At 38.9% G+C, this 23,473-nt stretch overlaps 1 protein-coding gene across 8 annotated transcripts in view; it reads right to left on the bottom strand.

Annotated features, from left to right (window-relative positions):
* Positions 1–510: 510 nt before the first annotated feature.
* Positions 511–23,473, bottom strand: part of SOX5 (SRY-box transcription factor 5) — a 1,045,264-nt gene continuing 1,022,301 nt past the window's right edge. For all 8 annotated transcript variants that reach the window (XM_044087686.1, XM_044087685.1, XM_044087683.1 and 5 more), the window contains 4 exons: positions 21,819–21,927; positions 10,353–10,526; positions 5,979–6,195; positions 511–4,372 (listed from right to left, as the gene is read on the bottom strand). In XM_044087686.1, the coding sequence (XP_043943621.1) occupies positions 4,069–4,372; positions 5,979–6,195; positions 10,353–10,526; positions 21,819–21,927 (804 nt within the window). In that variant the 3' untranslated portion in view covers positions 511–4,068. The remainder of the gene's footprint in view (positions 4,373–5,978; positions 6,196–10,352; positions 10,527–21,818; positions 21,928–23,473) is intronic.

The raw sequence follows: 23,473 nt of genomic DNA, 5'->3' as shown, positions 1-23,473 counted from the left end.
TCAATAATGGGCACAGCCATGAGACACAGTGTCTAGACTATTGTTGCTTTAAATCAATAAAAAAATGGACTACAAGAGCAACAGAGACCAAGGTACAGGAATCAGTGAGAACAAACGTTAGTCTGAAAGCACTGTATGAGAGGAAATGCAGAATGTTCTAGAAAAAGGGAGCATCAGAAGCAGTCTGGGTTACCACTGGTGCAGGACTGGGAAACCATAAAACTGAGAGAAAGAAGGAAACCACAAACATGGTTGAAAGAAGATTGAAATACAACAGTACTGCTTAAACAAAATTCATACTTTGAGATGAAAGGAACTGGATAAACAAAGACTGAGTACAGTACAAGGACAAAGAAAGCATCAGTTATAACTATAATTATGTGCAATGGATGAGCAGGCACACATATTGTTGAATAATACTGCTAGTGGGATGGATAACAGTTGTTATTGGGTTAAGTGCTTTTTTTTTTTCCTCAGGCAAACAGACTTAAGAAAACTGAGTTAGATGTATAATGAAAATATTTAACTGAAGCTGTATTCCAAGTCAAGGTGGCAGGATGGAAGTAGATATAGGCAATGGCCTACCCCATTGTTTCAGGCCTGAGCATTATGTGCTAATGTTACTACTGCCCACAGTCTAGTGGGGAAAAAAAATCAGAAAAAAAGTGTTAATACTCTTTCAGATGACGCAACCCTGAAAAATCCAAATCTCTATAGTCACCTGCCTTTTATGAGTAGTACCTCCAGTTCTGTTACATAAGATTGTGAATGATCCTGAAAGAATATAAAATGGATGTGGCAGACATCATGAAGTCATCTTCCATCAACAGGACACTTCTATGAATTCTGTTGATCACAACTACTGAAATTACAAGCCACAGGGAAGTGATAGAGGGTATCTCCATACACCACACAGAGGTGGTGAGGACCACTCCACACCCATACTCCACACACACATGGTGAAGACACCTGCACAATCTTTCTCAAATTAATAAGAATAATTTAAAATGTAGCCCTATTACAGAGACCTATGAGACACTGCTGGTAATTACCTCCAAGGTCATGTCATCTTAGGAGAAAAGGTCACAATCACAGAAGTCATTTTCAGTGAAATGTAATTTGCCCACAGTTGCCTTCTGAAGCACGAGTCTGCCACAAACAAATTTATCCACCTTATCTGTTTATAACTGCAGTTTGAATAATATATTCTGAGCTAGGGTACTGAGTAAAGGCAAGTACTTTTCAGAGCTACTGACAGATCTATAGCTCATAATGTGGTAAACAAAGAGAATTTATGTAAGCAAATATACTGATGTAACTAAAACTGGTGAGACCAAATTAGTTTAACACACAAGCTGAAGCAAGCCCTATATTGTTGATGTGAATCTAACCCTGTAAATTAAATGAAAACAAATGGGAAAGGTCTTCCTATAAAGTGGACAGGTATAAAATAATAAAATAAATGCAGTTAGGTGTCTGCCTTAAAAAAAGTCTTACAATAAAAAGGGACTTTGATTTTAAATCTGAGGAACATCTGATAGTCATTTTATAAAACATGGTTTAAGTAGCACTTTTCATTCAGCTGGAAAATGCTGTCATAGATGAATTATGTATTCTGTACAAACTAAAATCATTTTAAAACTCATAAATATTATGCATAAATTGTTCCCATTGCGCCAGCCATGGCAACACCACCTTGGAGCTAAAACAAAGTACCCTTATATACTAGAGTCACATAAATAAACAAAGCGCCTTAAAAAATTGGTGGAAATGAAGCATTAAGCAAATGTGAGGCCAACTCACATGAGTCAGAAATAATTTGTTCACAGAATGGGAACAAAATAAAAAAATAAAAAACTGCCGTTTTTCACATTGTATGTAAAAATGATACAAAAAACAATTATTTCTGTCCATATAGAGTGCTTCAGGAAATCAGCTCTAAATGTCTGTGGTAATTAAATAAGAAACATCAGCAATGACAGAATGGTCTCAATTAATGTACAAGAAAATCCTGTTATTACTTTCCTTCTGCATAAGCAACATAATATGACATGTGTAACTAAGACCAAAAAACAAAACAAAACAAAAAAGAAATGGAAATAACTAAATGCAAGGCTTATCAAGGTTTAAATGCTTATCAGATACAGTCTGCTGCATTGCAAATAAGAACAAAAATATTAAAAAGAAAAAATAAATTATACATAACTTACTAACCTCGGAACAGCTGACCATTACCATTATTATTAATAATATTATAATTATTAGCATTACAACACTAGCAAGAAGAGGCAGTTGAATTGTAAAAGTACAGTCATCAAATACAAACAAAAACACTGACATGCAGGATATGATCAGCTACTCCAAGCAGAACACCCGAGCAAGCTGTTGACAAAAACTTTACTTTTCAGTTTTAGAGAGAAAAACTGAAAAAAAATTGCTGGGGATAAACCCATCCAACCTCCTAACTGGTGCCTGGTAGTGGGATATCCTCTGATTCTAAACAACACCTGATACAAGGGAGTGCAGCAATGTGGCATCTCAACAAGCCACTGCTCATGTCAGCTTTCCAAGCAAGGTACCCAAAAGTGACTGCAATTTCCAGTATCTTACTAGGCATCTGTAAGTGCTGCTTTACAGCACAAGGCAGATGAAAACAAAGCCACTTTTTTATTTTCCTTCAGACCTTCATCTATACTGTTGTCCTCAAACAGCATGAAAACCCAAAGCAGTGCACAGAATATCAAGTTGAAGTTGTTATGCCTGTACAAAAAGGTTGTTTTAAATTATACAGATGTGTCCTTGAAGGTGTTAATGTTAAAAAGCCTATACATCCCAACACTGTAGTATGCTATGGCATTATGCAGTAATGCAACTGGCAATTTGATGCAAGACAGTTGCCTGCTGTAAGCAGCAACCAAAACTGCAAGCTACTTTACAGAATGGACAAAGGAACACCCAAACAAAAATGTATTGTTTTAAAGGTACACAAGAAGGAAAGGCCTCCCAGAGAACAGCTGTACTGATAAGAATTAGAGGAAGATTATTATCCTCTACAAGTTATTATTAATGGTCCAACATATTATTAGTACCGTAGACCTTAATCACAGGCATACATGCACACAAATGCAGTGTCCATAGACACTCGGCGCACACACACACACACACACACATGCACACAGACACATACAGTGTCCATAGACACTCAGCACACATGCACACAGATGCATATAGTGTCCACAGATACTCAGCACACGCGCATACACACATACACATATACACATAGCTATAAAATAATTTCTTATTTAATCTGATTTCTTATGTTTTTCTCTCTGTCTCTGTCTTTCACCTGAGAACTGCACCTTCAGTTTCTGTTTAAAAAACACTCACCAACTGCTGGTATATCAGGTTAAAATGGGATTGTCTAAGACACAATACCATCCTAAATTAAGACATAAGGAACAATGCAAACTATTTTAACACTTCAGTACAAGTTTGGCACTTGCTAAAAGGATGCAGTGTGATGTGTAATAAATGAAAATGTCTCTTAGGAAGGGTAGCGACAGCATGTCAGAATTAAGGAAAATATACCCCCTCAAAAAATGTGAGGGAGATGTGGTGGGGAAAACATGTTTAAATGTTTATATCAGGTGCATTACCCCACCCTGAAAGTACATGTTTTTATTAAATTGTAGCACAAAACAACAAAACACATTCACAAGCCACTTGTTGGCACTGTGTACCTGAGTGAGAATTTTCTAGAACATTGTAGAACAAACAGCCATAGAGTTCTTTTTTTTTTTTCAAAAATGTCATAGGGTAAGACTTCAGTGCCTGGGTACAGCAGCTGAATTACTGGCATCATTTTACCCATAGCTTATTTCTCTCTTTCTTTTTTTTAAGCCTTTAATGAAGGCCGAGGTCTAGTAGTCAGTTCAAATCCTGACTAGTTTTTAAGACTACAACTTAAAGTAACAGTCAGTGTATCTGAATGTCCATGTGCTTGTCCACTGGTAAAATCTAACCAGCTGGGGCTTGTGAAGTTCCATGTGATAGTAATCATGCCAGTGCTCAATTGCCATGCCCCACAATGTGATTTTCACTGTCACTGCCATAGTCCACATCGGGGTCATCCTCATCCTCATCGAATTCATCATATATTTCTCCATTTAGATCCTCTACCTGTCCCTCTTCCTTGATACGTGGCTCTTCGCTCTTGATACCATAAGTGCTCTGGATGACCGGCATCCCAGGCTCTGGACTGCTGGACATGCTTGAGTGCTCTGATGGGATCTGCGGTGAAGGCATTCCCGCCATGGCAATTGCTCCTGGATATACAACTCCTGCTGTTGCTATAGGGATCTGTCCTTGCTGCCTATAAAGAGAGAGACAGAAAGAAAGGTTTATCAGTAAGTAGAGAGGTATCAGTTTGACAGTTAAGTATTTATTACTTTTACTTATTAGATTTTGGTTATCACGTAGGTCTGACTAGCCACATTTTTCAGCCTCATTTGCAAGAGGCACGCCTCTAGAATGACTTGCTACCCATATTCCTTAGCGATTCTTCCTGAATCACCACAGCCTTGCAGACTAAGCAAGCAAAGCTGCACAGACTGTTCACATTTCTGAAACTCATCTGTAAAATCTTCTAAGTCTTGGGGTTTATTTTTTTTCATTACTTTTTCTCTAAATTAATTTACACTGCTGTTTTAATTATGGCTGCTACACTAACAGCTATGGGAGTACTTTTTAAAGATCCTTCTGGCTCTCATTTATATGATTTAATGAATTATTTCATTTATATCACATTATATTTATTTAACAGCAGAAGATGATAAGTCAATCTAATCTGCATTAACATTCTTCACTGAGCATGCAACAAACTACAAAACTAAAATGCCTTCTTGAATGGTATACTGTGCTTTACATTCTAAATAGATCAGCAAAGATGCAGGTACCTGATGCATTAGCAAGCAACTGATACAAAATGTTGTAAAAGCCTTTCATCAGCAGCTTTTCATTTTTGAAACTTCCAATGTTTTTAGCTGCTTTTATTTTCAAACCTTCTCATGAACATATAGCTTGGCAATCTTTATACACAGATGTTACAACAAAATGAACAGACTCAGAAAAATCTGCTGCATTCCTAATGTAAAACTTACATTTCTACCAGTGCGTATTCAGTTTAAATAGCCTAATCATAAGAAAGAATATGCTGAAATGCTTCATCTGAATTACTGAAAACTTTGTAAATTAAATAACATTTAATTTGGTATTACATAACTTTTTAAATATGAAGATTCTAAATATTTCAGTGTGACAGCTGACTCTTGGTTCAGTATACCATTGCAACTGCTACCTGAATTTTACAGTGAGAAACTTGTGATTACTTGTCTGTAATACTTTCTAGTACATTCACTTAGATCTAAGTTCACAAATCACTATCAGGTTGTGTAAGATAAAAACAGATTGCACCAATTTGTTGTACAAATAACATGATATGTCCTTTGATGCTGTATGTATGATATGAATTATTTCTGTATGCCTACTCCACTTTCATTGCATCTACATGTTCCTTCAAATGACTTCATTACATTCGAGTTTATGTTTTCTGTACTAACATAAAGATATACAGACAAAGCCAATGTACAGTCAAGTTTGTTCCTAGAAGTGACAACCATGTGCAATATGATGGAGAAAAGTAGGCCAATAGTTTCCCATTTAATATTTCAATAATCAAATAATATAACATTTTTAGCTTTAGCTCTTTGCAACAATAAACAGAGTGCTAGGTCCATCTACCAGACTGATGTTTCATTCGATTAATTTCTACTTGCAAAACTACAGCACTGTGCGACTCTGATCAATCATTTAACATACAGTGCTCCAATGGATAGTAAAAATGCAGTCTTATCCCCAGACTTAAAAGTAGCTGTATTCATAAACTGTCATTTAGAAAGGTAAAGAATGTTGTACCTTACCCAACACTGAAATACTGTCTCATCTCCTGACGCCTGTTACGCATAATTGCTTTATATTCCCCAATCCTCAGTTTCTTGCCATCCACGAGGCATGTCCTCTTTGGCCTAGGCTTGTACTTGTAGTCTGGATACTTCTCTAGGTGTTGTTTGCTAAGCCTGGCTTGTTCCTCGTAGTAAGGCTGCTTTTCTAAATTTGTCATGGCTTTCCAACGAGACCCTGAAAGAAAAAGAGAGAGAAAGTTCTATCAAAATGGAAACATTACCTGACTAAATTTCTTATATAAATTCATATCTCCATCCATCTGCAACCCTTTTCCCATTTTTGCACAAAATTACAGAGTCGACTCTACCAAAAGTACAAAAGAATGAAAATTTAAAACCGTGAATGTCACATAACCAAAAACAGCCACCGAATTTGTACTACCATTTTTAACAGTTTGCCAACATCAAGCCCACCATCTAACAGTCTGAGGACATTATTTATTTTGTCTTACATTTTTTCAGGGGGAGATTCCCCCTGTGCCCTCCACACCCCCTGAAAATTAAATATATCAACTCTGAGATCACACTACATTCAAGAAAAGGGTAAACACCCACAGCACGCCCAAATCTGTGTGAGAACCATCACCGTTCTTTTTTTATAATGCTGCATCTTACGAAAAGTAAGTAACCTATTTCTGATTATGTGATATTCAGTGTTTTAAATTTTTGTTGTTTTGCACTTTCAGTACAGTTGTCTCGGTAATTTCAGATTTGAATACATGGGTTTTCACTTATTTGAAGTAGACCCATATATATATATATATATATATATATATATATATATATATATATATATATATATATATATATGGGATCAGTACAGATGCTCAACTGCATCTTTCACCGAATCCCAATTTGGTGAGAATACTTCCACGAAACTGCTGTTCACCGAAACAGCGCTTTCGCATAAGTATGCTTGTTGTTCCAGTCATACAATGGTGCAGTAAGGAAAAATTCCCTTTTCCCTACTGTAGTGAAACCTCGGAGTGAGAATTTTAAAGTAGAGGGGGGTGGGGTGCAGGGAGGTTTGCCCCCTGCATTCAAGTAGATTTTGTGTTTTTTTTTTTTTAACATACTTTAACGAAAGCGCTTTTTCGATGAAAGCGCTTTTGTTAAAATGTGTTTGGTGGTAATGTATTTGGGCTTTTTGATCAAAAGTCCTAGATGTATGTATATAAATATATATATATATATATATATATATATATATATATATATATATGTGTGTGTGTGCGCGCGCGTGTGTGTGTGTGTGTGTGTGTGTATGTCTCTGTGTGTGTGCGTGCATGTAGGAGAAAATGAACAAAAGCACACAAAATGGACAGCTATAGATACGTTCATGTTTTTCTTGGGTAATACAAGCTTTTTAAGCAATAAGTATGTGCTGACACAACGGATTGACAATACTAAGTTATACACACTTAATGCTTGTTATTCAGTTTTCTTTCTGAAATATTCCTACACTTCCAACAGTCTGCTCACTTTACATAGCAAACTTTCATCCCATATAAAATGCAGAAGGCACTTGAGACAAATGTCAAATGTCATCTCATGCTGAATGAAACAAGTTCCACTAAAGCTTTTTCCTTGTGAGTGGAGCTCCCTGTAGTCCAAGTTAGAGTAAGATGACCACACTGATCTCATTCTACTTTTTTCATAAATTAAATCTGACTAATCTTAGAAAATGACTTATTTTTTAAGCTGTAGACTGGTCCCCTCATGTACTCTTCCTTTTGAAATTATGACAAAACTGGTTACGTAAACATGTTTTGCTTTTGATTTCTGTCTCTGGCTTTGTCAACATTCTCTTTATGATGTTTTGTTTATAGACAATTCTACTTCTCTTTCAATCCTACTATGACATTGTTATCTGTAAACCTTGCCATACCTAGGTCACAAGACACATCTTATTTTTAAGCGGAATTCCTGCCGCACCCCCAGACCCATGTCCAAGTCTCCATGGATTTCAGACTTATCCAAACATTCTTTTTCTTTTTTTTTTTTTTTGCTTTTGCAGCTAATTTTGCCATTAGTTTTCTAATATGATATGTTTTTGCCTCCCTTTTGCAGATGTGCATTTTCTAATCACACATTTTAATAGGATCTCTAACCTCACCCCTCACCCCTGCCCTTCTGCAATAACCAAAGAACAAGAAATCAACAGCTACAATTATGCATTACATTCTTTTTATCCATGATTAAATATGTTGGCATAATTTCCCTAGCCCACCTGCCTCAACTTAATTTCACTACTAACATATCTGAAAAACCTTTTTGAGGATTTCATATCATTTAAAATGATATCTAACAAAGCAGACCTCCCAATAATTATTTAAACTATCCAAATGTTCAAAACACTGGCTGCATTCAACCTAAGAAAGATGCAGAAATAGCGTTATCAGTTTTCATTTTTTTTCCCCGAGGACAAATGTAACCAGATATAAACACAAATAATACAGTGTACCCAAACCTAAAATTAGACATCGTAGGCTCATGCAGGACTGATTTAAAAATGCTACTTCTTTCATTTAAAGATCAGTATTTAAATTTACATATGGCACTGTGCACACTAAAATGAATTAATGTATTATCAACAATTAGCTGCAAAGAGAGAAAGTACGCTGGTACATCTTTGTTGTGTGAATTTAAAGAATTAGATGACAATGTGCGGAACGTTTTTTTTTAACAAAGTTTTGCCTAAGCTTTCAGCAATCATTTTCTTCACCAAAGGATTTTACTCAGTATAGAATGCTTATACAGGCCTCCAGATGAAGGAACTGTGCAGTTTCAGCTGTAATATTTCAGAAATGGATCATATAACAGGTACTTAGTGGTTGTGAATATATGTAACACTTGCTCCACACCAAAAACTGCAGTGCACAGTAGCCAGAGATTGTCTGAAATTTATTGTATGTCACACTCAGAGAATCTGCATTGAATTTGCACATTCTGCTCCAACCTCTGTATATTTAATAAGAAAAAGATGTCCCCATTTCCCCTGATGTATGGCCAAACTGTAAACGGCAATTGCTTATGTTAACAATTTCAGTGTAGTGGCTTATTAAAACCAGATTTCAGTGTATTTTAAAGTGCTCAGAAGCCCTTTAAAATGTCAGAAGAAATCCCATGAGATCATATAAAATGTCAGTCCAACTTGAGCTTCTGTGTAAAGCAGAGCACATTTGCATCCCATTGTCAGAGGGTGTTATCCATAACAATTAGCAATGAAATATCAAAATATCAAGCAGCCTTGCAGCTTTTAAATAGAAAACAGCAATTTTAAATCTGAGTGCTGTTATTCATCTAAATGGATATTTTATAGTGTTTTTCCCCTGATCCCATAGGAATTCCAATAGCCCAGTCTTAGTTTATTTAGAGATAATTCTTGATGTGTGTAATTTGTACATATGTGCATGTGTGTGTGCGTGCATGAAGAAGTTGATGAAAAAATAACTTTCTGAAAAATAAAGTCTGGTACAAATAGTATTCACTACTGTGTATCAGTTACCTAGAGATGCATTTCTTAAATAAGTGTTTCTCTTTTGACTTCTTCATCTGGGTACATTTACATAATTTGTTTTTTTTTTTGTTACCATTCTAGGTAAGACAAAAAAGGTGCTCTGTTTCTATACAGGTGGGACATTTGTTACATCAGTGATTGCAAACTACAGCAAATGTGCAAAAGAGAAGGGAATGGAAAACAAATTCTGATATTCAGGGATTTCTGACATTTGGTAATAAACTGAAGGTTGTTAGACTTCCATGCAAAAAAAAAAAAATACTAGCAATGACTCTAAGAAGGAAACTAACATAAATCCCAGTATCTTGAAAAGGCTATGCTGACAAAGCTATTTACCCTTCATACAATTTAACTTGTATATATACTACTTCTGTGGTCAAATAACAGTACAGAAAAGGGATGGGAATTTTCAGGACCAAAACATATTTCTAATAGAAGCATCATCATCTGGACAGACTGGAGCAGGTTCCTTATCTTTGAGCTACCCTGTCTTATATTCCTTCAAAACAGACCTGACAGTCAATGCAACCATGTTTGACTCAGCTGTAGGAAACAATACCTGTAGCAATCATAGCATTAAGAACATAAATATTGATCATAGATCAACCATTTGTGCTCTTAAGAACCATTCTTTGCTATACATAAATGCTCAGAAGTGGCAAATCCAAGATCTTCCCTTCAGCCATGATTTCTCCTTTCGATTAGACATTTTTCTACCTTCTACAGTGATACAGAAATTTACCCTAGATTTTTGTCCTTCCTATGCACATATAACCAGGTTAACAAAGCTGTGTGGCAAGACCAACCCTTACCAAGTATCTTACTGATGTTGGAATTGTGCATATCAGGGAAGGCCTGAAGAATCTTCCTTCTCTCATCTTTTGCCCATACCATGAAGGCATTCATTGGACGTTTGATATGGGGTTCACTGCTGCCTCGACCACGAGTCTCTCTGTATATTCTTGACTCTGACACACCGGCACTTCCTATTTAGAAGGGGAAGAAAAGCAGACCTGAATAAAATATACTTAAAGTGACTCACAAGAAGGAGAACTTGCCATTTATTTTATTTATCTTTTGTTTTTGATCTGCTCTATGAACCATGTGGTTAGCAGACGGGATATAATGGAAATTAAATAGATAACAAGGGGAAAAATGAAAACAACTGCACAGACCAGAATAAACTGACAAACACGCAAACATGAACAGTACATAGAGATGAACTGATTTTTGAATTACTATTTGCCGTTACCAACAAACTACAGCATCTCTCTTCTCTAGCACAAAAATGAATGTTACTTCTTGAAATGCTTTTCTAATGAGCATATCAAAGTCTGTCCTATGTATTTTACTTTAACAGTTTATTTTTAGTGGTTTACTACTTAAATTTTAAGATGCCTTAAATTTACTTTGTATCACCCTCTTGGTGCTCTGCCCATGTGGCGTACAGAATAAAATGATGTATGGGGATTATGCATTATTAGACAAATCCATAAAAAAATTGCTAACTGTGCATGCTTCTTAGTATAACCCTTGCAGTCAGCAAGCAATATATACATTTATATGGGAAAGGACTAAAATGAGCAACAGTGTGGAAAGTGCTTAAACATTTGTGTTAAAAACTACTCTGACCTCCAGAACTAGATGGCTGGCACTAGGATGAAGAACATGAGGTTCTTCTGCAGTCAGTGACAGCGCACCACTACTTGTCTCTTAGCGAGTTTGACAAAATGCAGCATACCCTGAAGCTTATTATGTTGTGACGATATGTTTAATGTATGTTTAAAGTGTAGGCTCCAAACCAAACTATCCCAAATGCCTTTACTCAGACAGCATCTAAAGTCAATCTACCACTTAAGTAACTATAAAAATAAGACAGTTCCACCAGTTGTAAAATAAGAACTTAGAAACCAAAAACCACTTAAAAAAAAACAGTCAGGAGTCCAAGAACAGAATTGGCGTTCACAGTTTAATATACCACTTTCATCCAACAAGATGTCATCAGAAACTATTCAACTAAAAATATCGGTACTTTTCCATTAATGGGGCAACAGGTGTCACCAAATATATGTACACAGTCTGAAAGTCGAGCATGAAGGGATTAAAGAAGACCTATTGTACTCTTAACGGAGTACCTAGCAATCCAGCAATTCCTTCTTTCTTAATGTATTTGAATTACTCGCATGGTAGAGCTATTTACTAGTGTCTGAATTCAGCAGGTCAGCATCTAAGAGGTACGCTTTGATTCAGCGAATCTTCTGTAAAGTGCTGTTGGCCGTAATATTGCTGAAATTCATTTGGTGAAAGTTTTGTGCATGTTTTGAGAGTAGCGGCAAAGAAAGATTGGGCGAAGAGATGAGCTTCAGACTTCTGTATGGTTAAAGAAAGTGAAAGTCAAAAATCCCTGCAGCAAGTGTTGCTAACTGTGAGCTTTGGCTGTTTACTGCTGGTAGCAAAACTGCTGAATCTAGACTTCTTGGAGTAATATGGCTACATTACTCTTTACCTTTCCGTTATAGATGAGGTGTATACATTTGAAAGTACTGGTGTTTCAGGGAGCTTATTACACAGTAATGAAACTTTGTTTTTGGTTTTTGTGCTAAAGTGAACTTTGGTACTGCATGTGTTGACAATGTCAGCATGTAATTCGGATAAGTTATGTGTTACTTTTCCATGTATATTTTGCACCACGCTTGTTGCCCCATTAACAGAAAAGTACCAACATTTCAAGCTAAAAACCTACCAATGAAAATCTCAGATTCATTATTCATTCTTTACTTAACACTTTAAATGCTAATCCAGGTAGAAAAATCTCAAAAAAAACTTTATCAGTAGTAATACATATATGCATAACAGAAATAAAAAAGTACAAAATTACAAAACAAGTACAAGAACATTCATTTACAAACCTTTAACCTTTTGTTCTTTAGGAAATACTTGATATTAACACATTATTTCAGACCTAGATAATTGCCTGCTCTTTATTTGCCATTCGGCTTCCATTGTCTCTGCTCTACTTTTAAAGTCATCTCCTCTTAAGTCTGGTGTGACAAGTTCTAACACAGAGAATAAACAGCTTTTATATTTCTTACAGATGATGGAATGCTTATTGTTCTTTTCTTTAGTTTTGATGGAACACTGATGTTCATTAATTCTCTTCTCAAGGCTTCTATTTGTCATGCCAACAAAAAAGGCAGTGCGTCCTGAGCACATGCTGTTATACACTACCCTCACTGACCTGCACGTTTAAAACTTTTCCATAGCATATTTCTTGAAGACCTTAACAAGGTCAGAGAATTTTTAAAGTTCACTTTTGGAGGGACAGGTTGGAAGGTTAAGTTTTTGGAAAGGATCGTCAATGACAAGAAGTGTGAAAGTTGTACATACAAGAAATAAACCTTTTCTAATGGTTATCTTCACTTCAATAGTACCTATCCCTACTTTATGAAGAGATAATCACAGGAGGCCAGTATATTTGGGCCTCCATGATGATCACTGATGAATTAAGGTTTAAAAATGAGATTACATTTATTACTTCATTATTTCAAGAAAGGGGGTTTAGTGAAAATTTGTTATCAAAAGCTGCTAATGAAATTATAGAAAACAGGTGGGTTGTTTTCCAACCTATTCTAAGTCAGTCTGTTAGTCTTAGTCAGCCTGTCCACAAGGAAATGGAAGAAGGTTACATTGATAGGATTAATGTCTGTTTTTTAGACATGTCTGTAGATGCAGATACCATTCAAGAAGTTATTTTAGAGGGCAACCCAGACCTCATTAGGGCTATAGGTAACATTTCCAAGTTTGTTCATAAGAAAACTAACAGCTTAAAAGTTTTGTTACAAAAGGACAGCACAAAAGTCTCTTTACCAGAGGCAGTAAGAAGTAAGGGTACTTACAAACGTGTTTTTTCTAATGCATGCAGATTTATTTCAGAAGGACCATATAATTTTACTTATATGATCTAACAAATTATGACTGTCCCAGGGAGGTTTACTTGCAAGTCAGTGAGGGTAGTTTATATCAGCATGTGTTCAGGATGCAATGCCTTCTATATTGGCATGACAACTAGAAGCCTTGATAAGAGGATTAACGAACATCAGTGTTGCATCAAAACTTCTTCTTCTTTCGGCTTTTCCTGGTTAGGAGTCGCCACAATGGATCACCTGTCTGCTCATGATTGTCAGTGGAGTTTTTACAGTGTCGAGTTGCCAGCTTGACACCCAACCTTCCACAAAAGGCACACACATGCACGCACTCATGCCTAGGGCCAATTTAGAGTGTCCAATCCACCTACAGCATGTCTTTGGGATGTGGGAGGAAATCGGAGCACCTGGAGGAAACCCACGCAACCACAGGGAGGACATGCAGAATCCACACAGAAGGCATCCCAGCCAAGGATTGAACCAGAGAACCTCTTGCTGTGAGACGACAATGATAACCGCTGCACCACCGTGGCCACCCCACTGTTGCATCAAAACTAAAGATAAGAGAAATGCATTGTATAAGCATTCCATAACTTGTAAGAAATACAAAAATGTCTTATTCTCTGTGTTAGGACTTGTCCTACCAGACTTAAGAGGAGGTGACTTTAAAAGTAGAGTAGAGACAAGGGAAGCTAAATGGCAAATAAAGTTAAGAGAAGACAAGTATCCAGGTCTAAATGAATGTGTTGATATTAAGCATTTCCTAAAGAACAAAAGGCTAAAGGTTTGCAAATGAATGTTCTTGTACTTCTTTTGTATTTTTGTACTTTTTTATTCCTGTTGTGTACATATGTTTTACCATTTATGAAGTTTTTTAAATGTTTTTCTAACTGGTTTAGCATTTAACTGAATAATGAATTAGAGTTTTTCATTGGTAGGTTTTTATATAAAAAGTGCTTGAAATTTTGGGGTGAATAATTTCTGATGAAAGCAGTATATTAAACTTTAAATGTTAATTCTGTTCTTAGGCTCCTGACTATACCTTTTTTCAATGTTTTTTGTTTTCTACCCCTTAAGTAGCTGAACCATTCTGATTTAGAACCTATCTAGTAAACTTAAACAGTTATATCTATTTTATGAACTTTAAAAATGTAAACTGCTCCATGTGTGCCGATATTTGTCAAACATGTGTCTGGATATGACCAGCAAAAGTTTTATTTTTCATTGTTTGACAGTGGAATTGTTGACTAGTGACAAAATGCTTTATAGATAAGCTAGTTGCAACTATGCAATGCACAGAACGTGATTTCTATTTCTCCCATCCCTTGACTGCGCTAGGCCATCAGGTGACATGATTGCCACACAGGTATAGTTCCAAAAGCTGAAAAAAATGTTAATTAAAAATAAACTGCAGGGCTAGACCTGTATATGAGGCAGTCTGGCTGTATGCTGAAGGAGAAAGGGATATACTGTGGAGGTGACACAGAGAATGTGGGTGTTGGCTGCTGTGGATGATATGTTCCCCTGTGAGGGCAAAAGTCCAGAAAAAATGTCTCAGACAAGGAGTCTGCATGACTTGCTGAAGTGCTGTATAGACTATATCAAGGACCAGTAATGAAAAGTACAGTTTTGTACCTACCATAAATGTAGATGTTTGAGTGTACACCCTGCTGCAGTCATCACACTTGGGTTATCCTGTCGTCAGGCGGTCCCACAGTCGGCTGGAATTCCAAAGTCTTGGTCCTGCGTCGGTTGCTGTCGCTTCTTCCCTGACGTCAGTGCGCCAGGGGTATATATAATGCAACCAACGCCATTTTCTTCAGTTTTTCTTGCCCCAGATGTCAGGTGCCCCCAAAAAGGTGGTCAGTAATTAGTACCAAATTGAGTAAACCTGCACAAACACAAAATCCCTTCAGCTATAAGCAAATACATCAGGAAGGTATTGAAGAGATTTAGCCAGTAGGTCAGAGGGGATGGAGGGAGGGTAATCTGGACTGCAGCAGGGTGTACACGCTAACATCTACATTTATGGTAGGTACAAAACTGTACTATGTTCATCGTGTTACCCTGCTGCAGTCATCACACTTAGGTTGAATCCCAAAGCTAAGGATGGGTGGAGGTATCATAGAGGGTTAGAGGAGGCTAAAAGGCCCTACAGAACTGCAGTGGTGAAGCCCGCCCTGGTCTTAGAGTAAAGTGGTAAGTGATAGTGTTTGGTAAAGGTGTGTACTGAACTCCAAGTTGCAGCTTCCAAAACCTCCTTGGTTGGAACCCCCCTGAGAAAGGCTGTAGAAGTAGCTGTTGCCCTGGTAGAGTGGGGCCTAATGGTAGCAGGAACTGGTTTTCCATGATGGGTATAGCAAAAACGTATGCAATGACCTATCCATTTGGAAAAGGTTTGCTTTGATGTAGCCTTCCCTTGAGAAGCTGTAGCATAGGATACAAAGAGCTGGTCAGATTTTCTGAAAGCCTTAGTTTTGTCCAAGTAGTAACGAAGTTGCCTGTGAATGTCCAAGGAATGCAGGAGTCTCTCACCTTTGTTCTGTGGATTTGGGAAGAAGGTGGGTAAGTGGATGGTTTGATTTAAAGCCACACTGGAAACCACCTTAGGCATAAAGGAAGGATTAGTTTGTAGAGAAACTCTGTCTTGATGAAAAATGAGGAAAGGTTCCACTGCCATTAGTGCCTGTAGCTCTGAGACTCTTCTAGCTGAAGTTATTGCTAGCAGCAGGGCAGTCTTCCATGATAGGAACTGAAGATCTGCAGAGAAAGCTGGTTCAAAGGGAGGTAGCGTTAGTTTTTCCAGAACAAAATTGAGGTCCCATGTTGGTGTAGGTGCTCTCCTGGGTGGTCTAATGTTTTTTGCCCCTCTGAGGAACTGCCTTAGAAGTGGATGCAAAAATAAGGGTGGATCCGTGTTGTAGTGGGCTGAAATAGCTGAAGCATGGACTTTAATGGAAGAGAAAGAAAGTCCTTTGTGCAACATCTCAGATAAATACTGTAGAATGTGAGGCATGTGAGGCTGAATTGTGTCTTGGCCTTTAGATTGGTTCCAGGCACAAAACCTTTTCCATTTGTCCGAATAAGCCTTCCTGGCGCTTGGTCTCCTAGCTTCCAGAATAACATCCATAACTGCTTGGAAAAGAGGGGCTGGCTGGATGCTTAGTTGATTTGCCATGCAGCCAGATTTAAGGTTTTGAGCTGGCTGTGAAGAATCTGATTGTTTTGTTGTGTGAGTAAATGGGAAATTTTTGGTAATATCCATGGTGGGCCGTGGGCCATATTCCTCAACAGCAGGTACCAGTGCTGGCGTGGCCAGTCTGGGGCTATGAGAATCAGTCGTGGTCTCTCCTTTTTGAATTTCAGAAGTAACTTTGTGAGGAGAGGCAATGGAGGGAAGGCCTATACTGTCAGGTTTTTCAAACTGAAAGAGAGTGCGTCCACTTTCCACACTTGATGGTGAAATGCCCTTGTACAAAATTTTGTAAGTTGATAGTTTTGAGGGCTGGCAAACAGGTCTATGTATGGAAGGCCCCATTTTTGAGTTATCATTGTAAATACTTGTGGATCTAGTTTCCACTCGTGGGGATCCATGATGTTTCTGCTGAGGTCGTCTGCCAATGTATTTTTCTGTCCTGGCAGGAATTGAGCTTGTAACTGAACTTGGTAAGCCAGAGCTGTGTTCCATAAGGTCATTGCTTGCCTGCACAGAGGGTAGGAGTGAGTACCCCCTTGTTTGTTTATGTACCACATTACTGTGGTGTTGTCCGTCTTTATTGTCAGTTGTCCTGGATGTAATAGATCCTTGAAGGCTGTCAGAGCTTTCTGTACAGCTAGCATCTCTTTTTGATTGATGTGCAGATTCCTTTGATCTGCAGTCCATACGCCTTGAACGCACTGTCCTGCCATGTGAGCCCCTCAGGCATAATCTGATGCATCTGTTGTGATAGTTTGCCTGGCTGGGGGCAAGATGAAAGGATGACCCTTGTTGAGGTGACATGCCTGTGACCACCATAGAAACTCCTGTTGTTGGCAGGGAATGAGAGATATCATTGTGTCCAAGCTGTGGCTGTGTTGAGACCATACACTTTTTAGGTACCACTGTAATTTCCTCATATGCAGCTTTGCAAATGGTATTAGTAGTATGCAAGATGCCATGAAGCCCAAGGCCTGCAGAATTTTTCTTGCAGTAAATTGGGACTTTGTTGCCATTGTTTTGAAATATTGAGTCAGTTGTAGTTGTTTGTCTGGAGTCAGATAAGCGTTTTGGGCCGTTGTATTCAAGCTGGCACCCAGGAATGTCATATTTTGTGAGGGTACTAGTTTTGACTTCTTTTCGTTTACTGTGTACCCCAGGCAATTTAGTAGATGCTTCACAAAAGCCAGATGATGTAATAGAATGTTCTTGCTTTCTGCTTGGATGAGGCAGTCGTCCAGGTATGGGTATATTTGAATTCCTCTTTGTCTGCAGTTTGCAATTACTGGTGCCAGGCATTTTGTGAAGACTCTGGGCGCAGTAGATAAGCCAAAGGGCAGTGCAGAGAATTGGTAATGGGTTGAGCCTGCAATGAAACGGAGGCATCTTCTGCAACTTTGTCTGATAGGGACATGCAGGTATGCCTCCTTGAGGTCCAACGTTACTAGCCATGCTTCCTTGCCCAACATGGGAAGAAGCGGCTGTAGTGTTAGCATCTTGAATTTGGGTACTTGTAAGTAAGTGTTTAGAATTGCAAGTTCCAGAATTGGTCTCCAGGCATTGTCCTTTCTGGGAACTAGAAAGAGTCTTGAGTAAAATCCTTGGCCTTGCTCTCGAGTAGGTACCAGATGAATGGCTCTCATGTCCATGAGAGCTGTAATTTGTTTTTGTGCCTCTGCCCATTGATTTTGTGGCAGGTTTGGCATTCCTCTTTTCATCGGCAAGGTGTAAAAATGGAATCTGTATCCTCGTGAAATTATGTCTAGGACCCATTTGTCCTTTGTGACAATGAGCCAGTTGTCTGAAAAAAGAGCGAGTTTTCCTCCCAAGGGGGCTGCCAAAAGAGTGTTGCTTGGCCAGATGAGGTGCAAGTCATTGAGTTTGCCTTCTGGTAGATTGGGACCTGTCTTCTCCTCCCTTCTGTGTTGCAGTGCCCCATTGGCGAGGTTTGTACTGGGCTTGTGGTTGTCCTCTGCCCCTTGGGCGTCTGTATTTACCCCTCTGTGGTCTGTCTGTAGCTGGAAAGGACCAATTTTTTGTTGGCCAGTTTCTGCTGAAGCGAGGGGGCTGTACCTGTAGGAAATCTTTGACTGTCTGCATAGATTTTGCCTTATCCTCCATTTTCTTTAAGACTTCTTCTGCTTTAACTCCAAAAAGAACATCCTGCTGTAAGGGAGCATCTAGAAGTTTTGCTTTAACATGATCAGGAAGAGTTTGTTCCATTAACCAAGCATGCCTAGGTATAACAGACCCAGTGACAGCTGCTCTGCAGGAGGCCTCCAAATAATCAAACCCACATTGTAAGGTATGTTTGCCCACCTGTTCAGTGGCATGCAACAGATCCTGCATTTCTTTCAATTCAGATTGTTGAGGGAGAGTGGTAATTTTTTGCTTTAACTGAGAGATTAGAAATTGCTGATACTTAAGCATGTGAAATTGGCAATTTAGTGCCCTCATAGCTAAAGTGGCTGAGGTGTAAACGTTTTTCCCCCACCTGTCTAGTGCTCTGGAATCCCTCTCAGAAGGTACAGGAATTTTAGCCATAGAAGCCTTAGCCCCCTTGGGACCCTGGGAGATTGTCTCTGGGTCAGCAACAGGGCTTTTGTAAAGAAATTTGTGGGAATCAGGCACTCTATAATATCTGTCAGGCTTAGTTAAAGTAGGAGGTAGAGAATCAGGGTTAAAACTGGATTCTAAGTAAACATCATCCACAATGTCTAAAACTGGTGGGATGGCAAGTGGTCTGTGTTGGGGGAGTAAAAGAAACTCTCTGAGCCTTTTCTTTGAGTCAGAGTAGTCCTGACCTTCCCAGTGAAAATGTTCCCTCATAGTGTGTAAAGTTTCCCCAAAGGAATAGTCTTCAGGAGGAGAAGCTGAGGGAATGGAATCCTCAGCATCAGAATCTTCATAAGGGGAGAAGGAGTAATCTTGGTCCTCAGAGGAGTCTGAAGAAATGGACACTTGTTCAGAGGATGCATAATCTTCCTCTTGTCTAGGCCTTTTGTCAGGAGGGGGCTGGGAACCCCTGATTAAAGTAATCAAATCTTCAGCCATTTTTGAGCAGCTGTTTCTTAGGCATGGGGCCTTGAACAGGGGACTGAAGTGCAGTCTTTTTAGATTTAATAGGAGTTTTCATTTTAGAATATGATTTAATGGTGAGCGTCATCGGTCTGAAAACGCCTTCAGAAACCGATGGCATTTCTGCAGCACCGACATCTTTTTCAGCAATGTCGTTGGTAGGGCCTGAGCTAAATGGCTGCGTCGGCCTTGGTACATTCCATCAAAATTTCTGAAGCGGTCTTGGGTTCCAGATCTGAGGTAGTCAGGGGCTGTGTCGGGGCCTCACTGAGGACAGGAGAACTGGAGACAGGACCAGCCGAGGCCTCGGAATCTGGCTTAGGCCTGGGCTGTCTGTCCTTATCCTTGCGTTTTTTGTGCACGCCGGTAGTCAGTTGCTCCGACGACATGGTGTAGTTAAATTTCCTACCGAAGTAGTGTTGTGTGAAATCAAAGTGTCTTTTAATAGTAAGCTTATTAAACCTAGCACAAAAACGACAACTAGTGATGTCATGGTCTGGGCCTAGGCAAGGTATGCAAAAAGAATGAAAATCCTTATGAGGTATTTGCTTCCCACAAGAAATACAATTGTTAACTTTTTCTGACATCGGTCTGAGGCAAGAAAAGTTTCTCCAACGGGGTACTTAGCTTTATAGAAGACTTCGGTCTGAAATTCGAATTCGAAAATCTCAGTAGTAGGCCGACCGGCACTTGCAAACTGCTTCTGCTTCGGGTACCGCGCGGCAAGAAAGACTGAAGAAAATGGCGTTGGTTGCATTATATATACCCCTGGCGCACTGACGTCAGGGAAGAAGTGACAGCAACCGACGTCGGACCAAGACTTTGGAATTCCAGCCGACTGCAGGGCCGCCTGACGACAGGATAACCCAAGTGTGATGACTGCAGCAGGGTAACACGATGAACATCTTCATCTTTACTAAAAGGTTCCACTCAATGCCACTATGTTCCACTGCAGCTCAGCCCACTGAGGAGCAGCTTTTTCAAAGGTCCATGAAGGGGGGGCAAATTAAATGAACTTTTGTGTGTTCAGAAATCACAGGGTTGCAAATCCAAACCCTTGGGTCTTCATATAACCCTATACTTAACACCTTAAGCACAAATCCAAACATAGCTGAACACGTATTTTTATGCCTACATCACTCTCAGATCTGAAGTTGCCAATCAAAGAGATAAAGCATGGGGCAGGGGACAATGATGGCTTCTTCACTCCTGAACAAGTTTTTCTCATTTGTGACTTTGTAGTCATTTCTATGAAACTAAACTGCAATGTTATAGCACAAGACTCCGAATCTGAATGAAAAATAAGTTGTAAGGGTTAAGATAATATTAGAAATATGGAATACATTCTTGATAGTAAGTATTGGGGGAAGTTATGTAGCACAGTAGTGTAGCTGCTAGCATTACTGCACTACAGCATTTGATTTTCCATTCTGGTTTATGGCTGGTGTGCTTCCAGTGTAGAGAGTACAAGTTGGTCTCTGTGTCAACATTGTTTTTGCCAGGGTCTCTGATATCCTCCTTCAAACCAAAGAAACATTGATAGGTGAGTTGGCAGTCTGTTACTTGTGAGTGTTGTGTGTGTGTGTGTGTGTGTGTGTGTGTGTGTGTGTGTGTGTGAGTATGTGAGCATGTGTGTGTGTGTGTGTGTGTGTGTGTGTGTGTGTGTGTGTGTGTGTGTGTGTGTGTGTGTGTGTGTGTGTGTGTATTTCTGTGCATTCTTTCTACTAAGGAGTGACATGATCCATCACGGACTGTTTTTCTGCCTTACATGCACTGTTTTCCAGGATAGGCTACATATGTCCCACAACCTTGTATAAGATAAGTTGGATACAGGGAAATAATGCATTAATAAAAGAAATACACAGAGAATGTACAAAATGGGAAGATTAATTATGTACAGCCATCAATTTATATCTTCAATCAAACATGAGTGCCAGTTTAAAGAACACTCCTGAGCATATGGTACGGACCATCTGAATCCCCCAATCCTCAGCATATGGTACTGACCATCTGAATCCCCCAATCCTCAGCATATGGTACTGACCATCTGAATCCCCCAATCTTGAGCACATGGTACTAACCATCTGAATCCCCACTCAGATTGAAATCCATCATGGAGTGGCTGAACTTGCTATCGTCATTGGGTTTCACTGTCAGCTGTTGGCTTAAGCTGTCCAGTGCAGATTTCTCCTAAAAGCAAAGGGAAAAAAAACAAGGCTTTAATCAAAAGCAAGACAAGCATGCAGGATTAATTGCATGGTATTTTAATCAATCACATGCCCACAAGACCACATCATCTGACATACTGTGCAAGGTTAATGACTATTGGGGGAAAAACACTTTCATGTCTCATTTATCTTGTAATGTGCCAGCATTCCTTTACACTGTCCTGGGGTGTTATTGTGCAGCTTAAAATGCAGAATACCAAAGTCTCAGAAAAGAACACTGTTGTGTACACACACACACACACACACACACACACACACACACACACACACACACACACACACACACACACACACCTACATGCACACACACATGCACACACCCACACACCTACATGCACACACCCACATGCGCGTGCGCACACACACACACACACACACACACACACACACACACACACACACACACACACACACACACACACACGCACGCACACACACGCACATACCCACATGCACACATGTGCATATCCACCCACACACACACACACACACACACACACACACACACACGTGTTTACACAACTGGTATATAGTATGAAACCTGAGGTTTGGGTAACAGGAACGTTAAAAGTTAAATACTTCTTCCTCCATCCTCTGAATTTGAATGCTTCAGACTGAATATGCCTGCATGTATCACTGCACAGTCAGCAAGTACTATTTCACTGGACTGATTCATGAAAACTGTTTGAAACAAACACACCTTTTTGAGTGGTTATTTTTTTTATAATGGTGTATGTTTCCAGCAACAGTAGCCCATTAAGTAAAATACATTTTTGCTGCTTTTGAGAGATTTGTGATTTTCATTTTAATAAAATTCATAGTTTCATGGTATGCACATCTTACTTAGTATGATGTTATGATGGTCACTTGTACAATTAGCAAGGCACCAGCAATTTTTGCGAGCACGACTATTTTAAACCTCAATTAAAACTATATAATAATATGTATAAAAGCAAGAAGGCAACTAGAGTTAGAAAACAGCAACTTAACTCTACATACTAATATACAAATAACAGAAATGTGCATCTCTGGGAATATTCAGAGTGCCTGAGATGCTGTATATGCTAGACATTATAGCTTACATTACATGTCACTCCATTGAGTCACAAGTACTATGAAAAATACAGGTGATCAGTTTTTTGTTTCTTATAGAGAAAATTACAAGGTATACCCTATTATTTGAGAAGCCAGTGGTGAGAGGAAGGACTGCGTAGCTGATGATCAACTATATTATCTCATGGGAATGTGTCGGAGTTTCTGCCACATGAACATATAGCCTATCTTGTGTAGAAGGGCATTAAAAAATAAATTGGTATTGTGCAGGGTAATGACATCCTGATTATCTGCTATCACCTCCCACTGTTGACAAATAAGGTGAGGCACTGACCAGGCAAAGACCCCAGAAAGGGGTGACCTCCTTGAAAAGTGATGAAAGATGATAAAGATCCAAAAGATGGGAAGGGTGAAAAAAATATATAATTCATACCAAGGAAAATCTCAGTGGTAGC

This window comes from Protopterus annectens, chromosome 11.part0 (genome assembly GCF_019279795.1).
Source record: "Protopterus annectens isolate FY-2018-M chromosome 11.part0, PAN1.0, whole genome shotgun sequence".
NCBI lineage: Eukaryota > Metazoa > Chordata > Ceratodontiformes > Protopteridae > Protopterus > Protopterus annectens.
The sequence above is the reverse complement of the archived record's forward strand: the minus strand, read 5'-3'. Positions and strand labels throughout refer to the sequence as shown.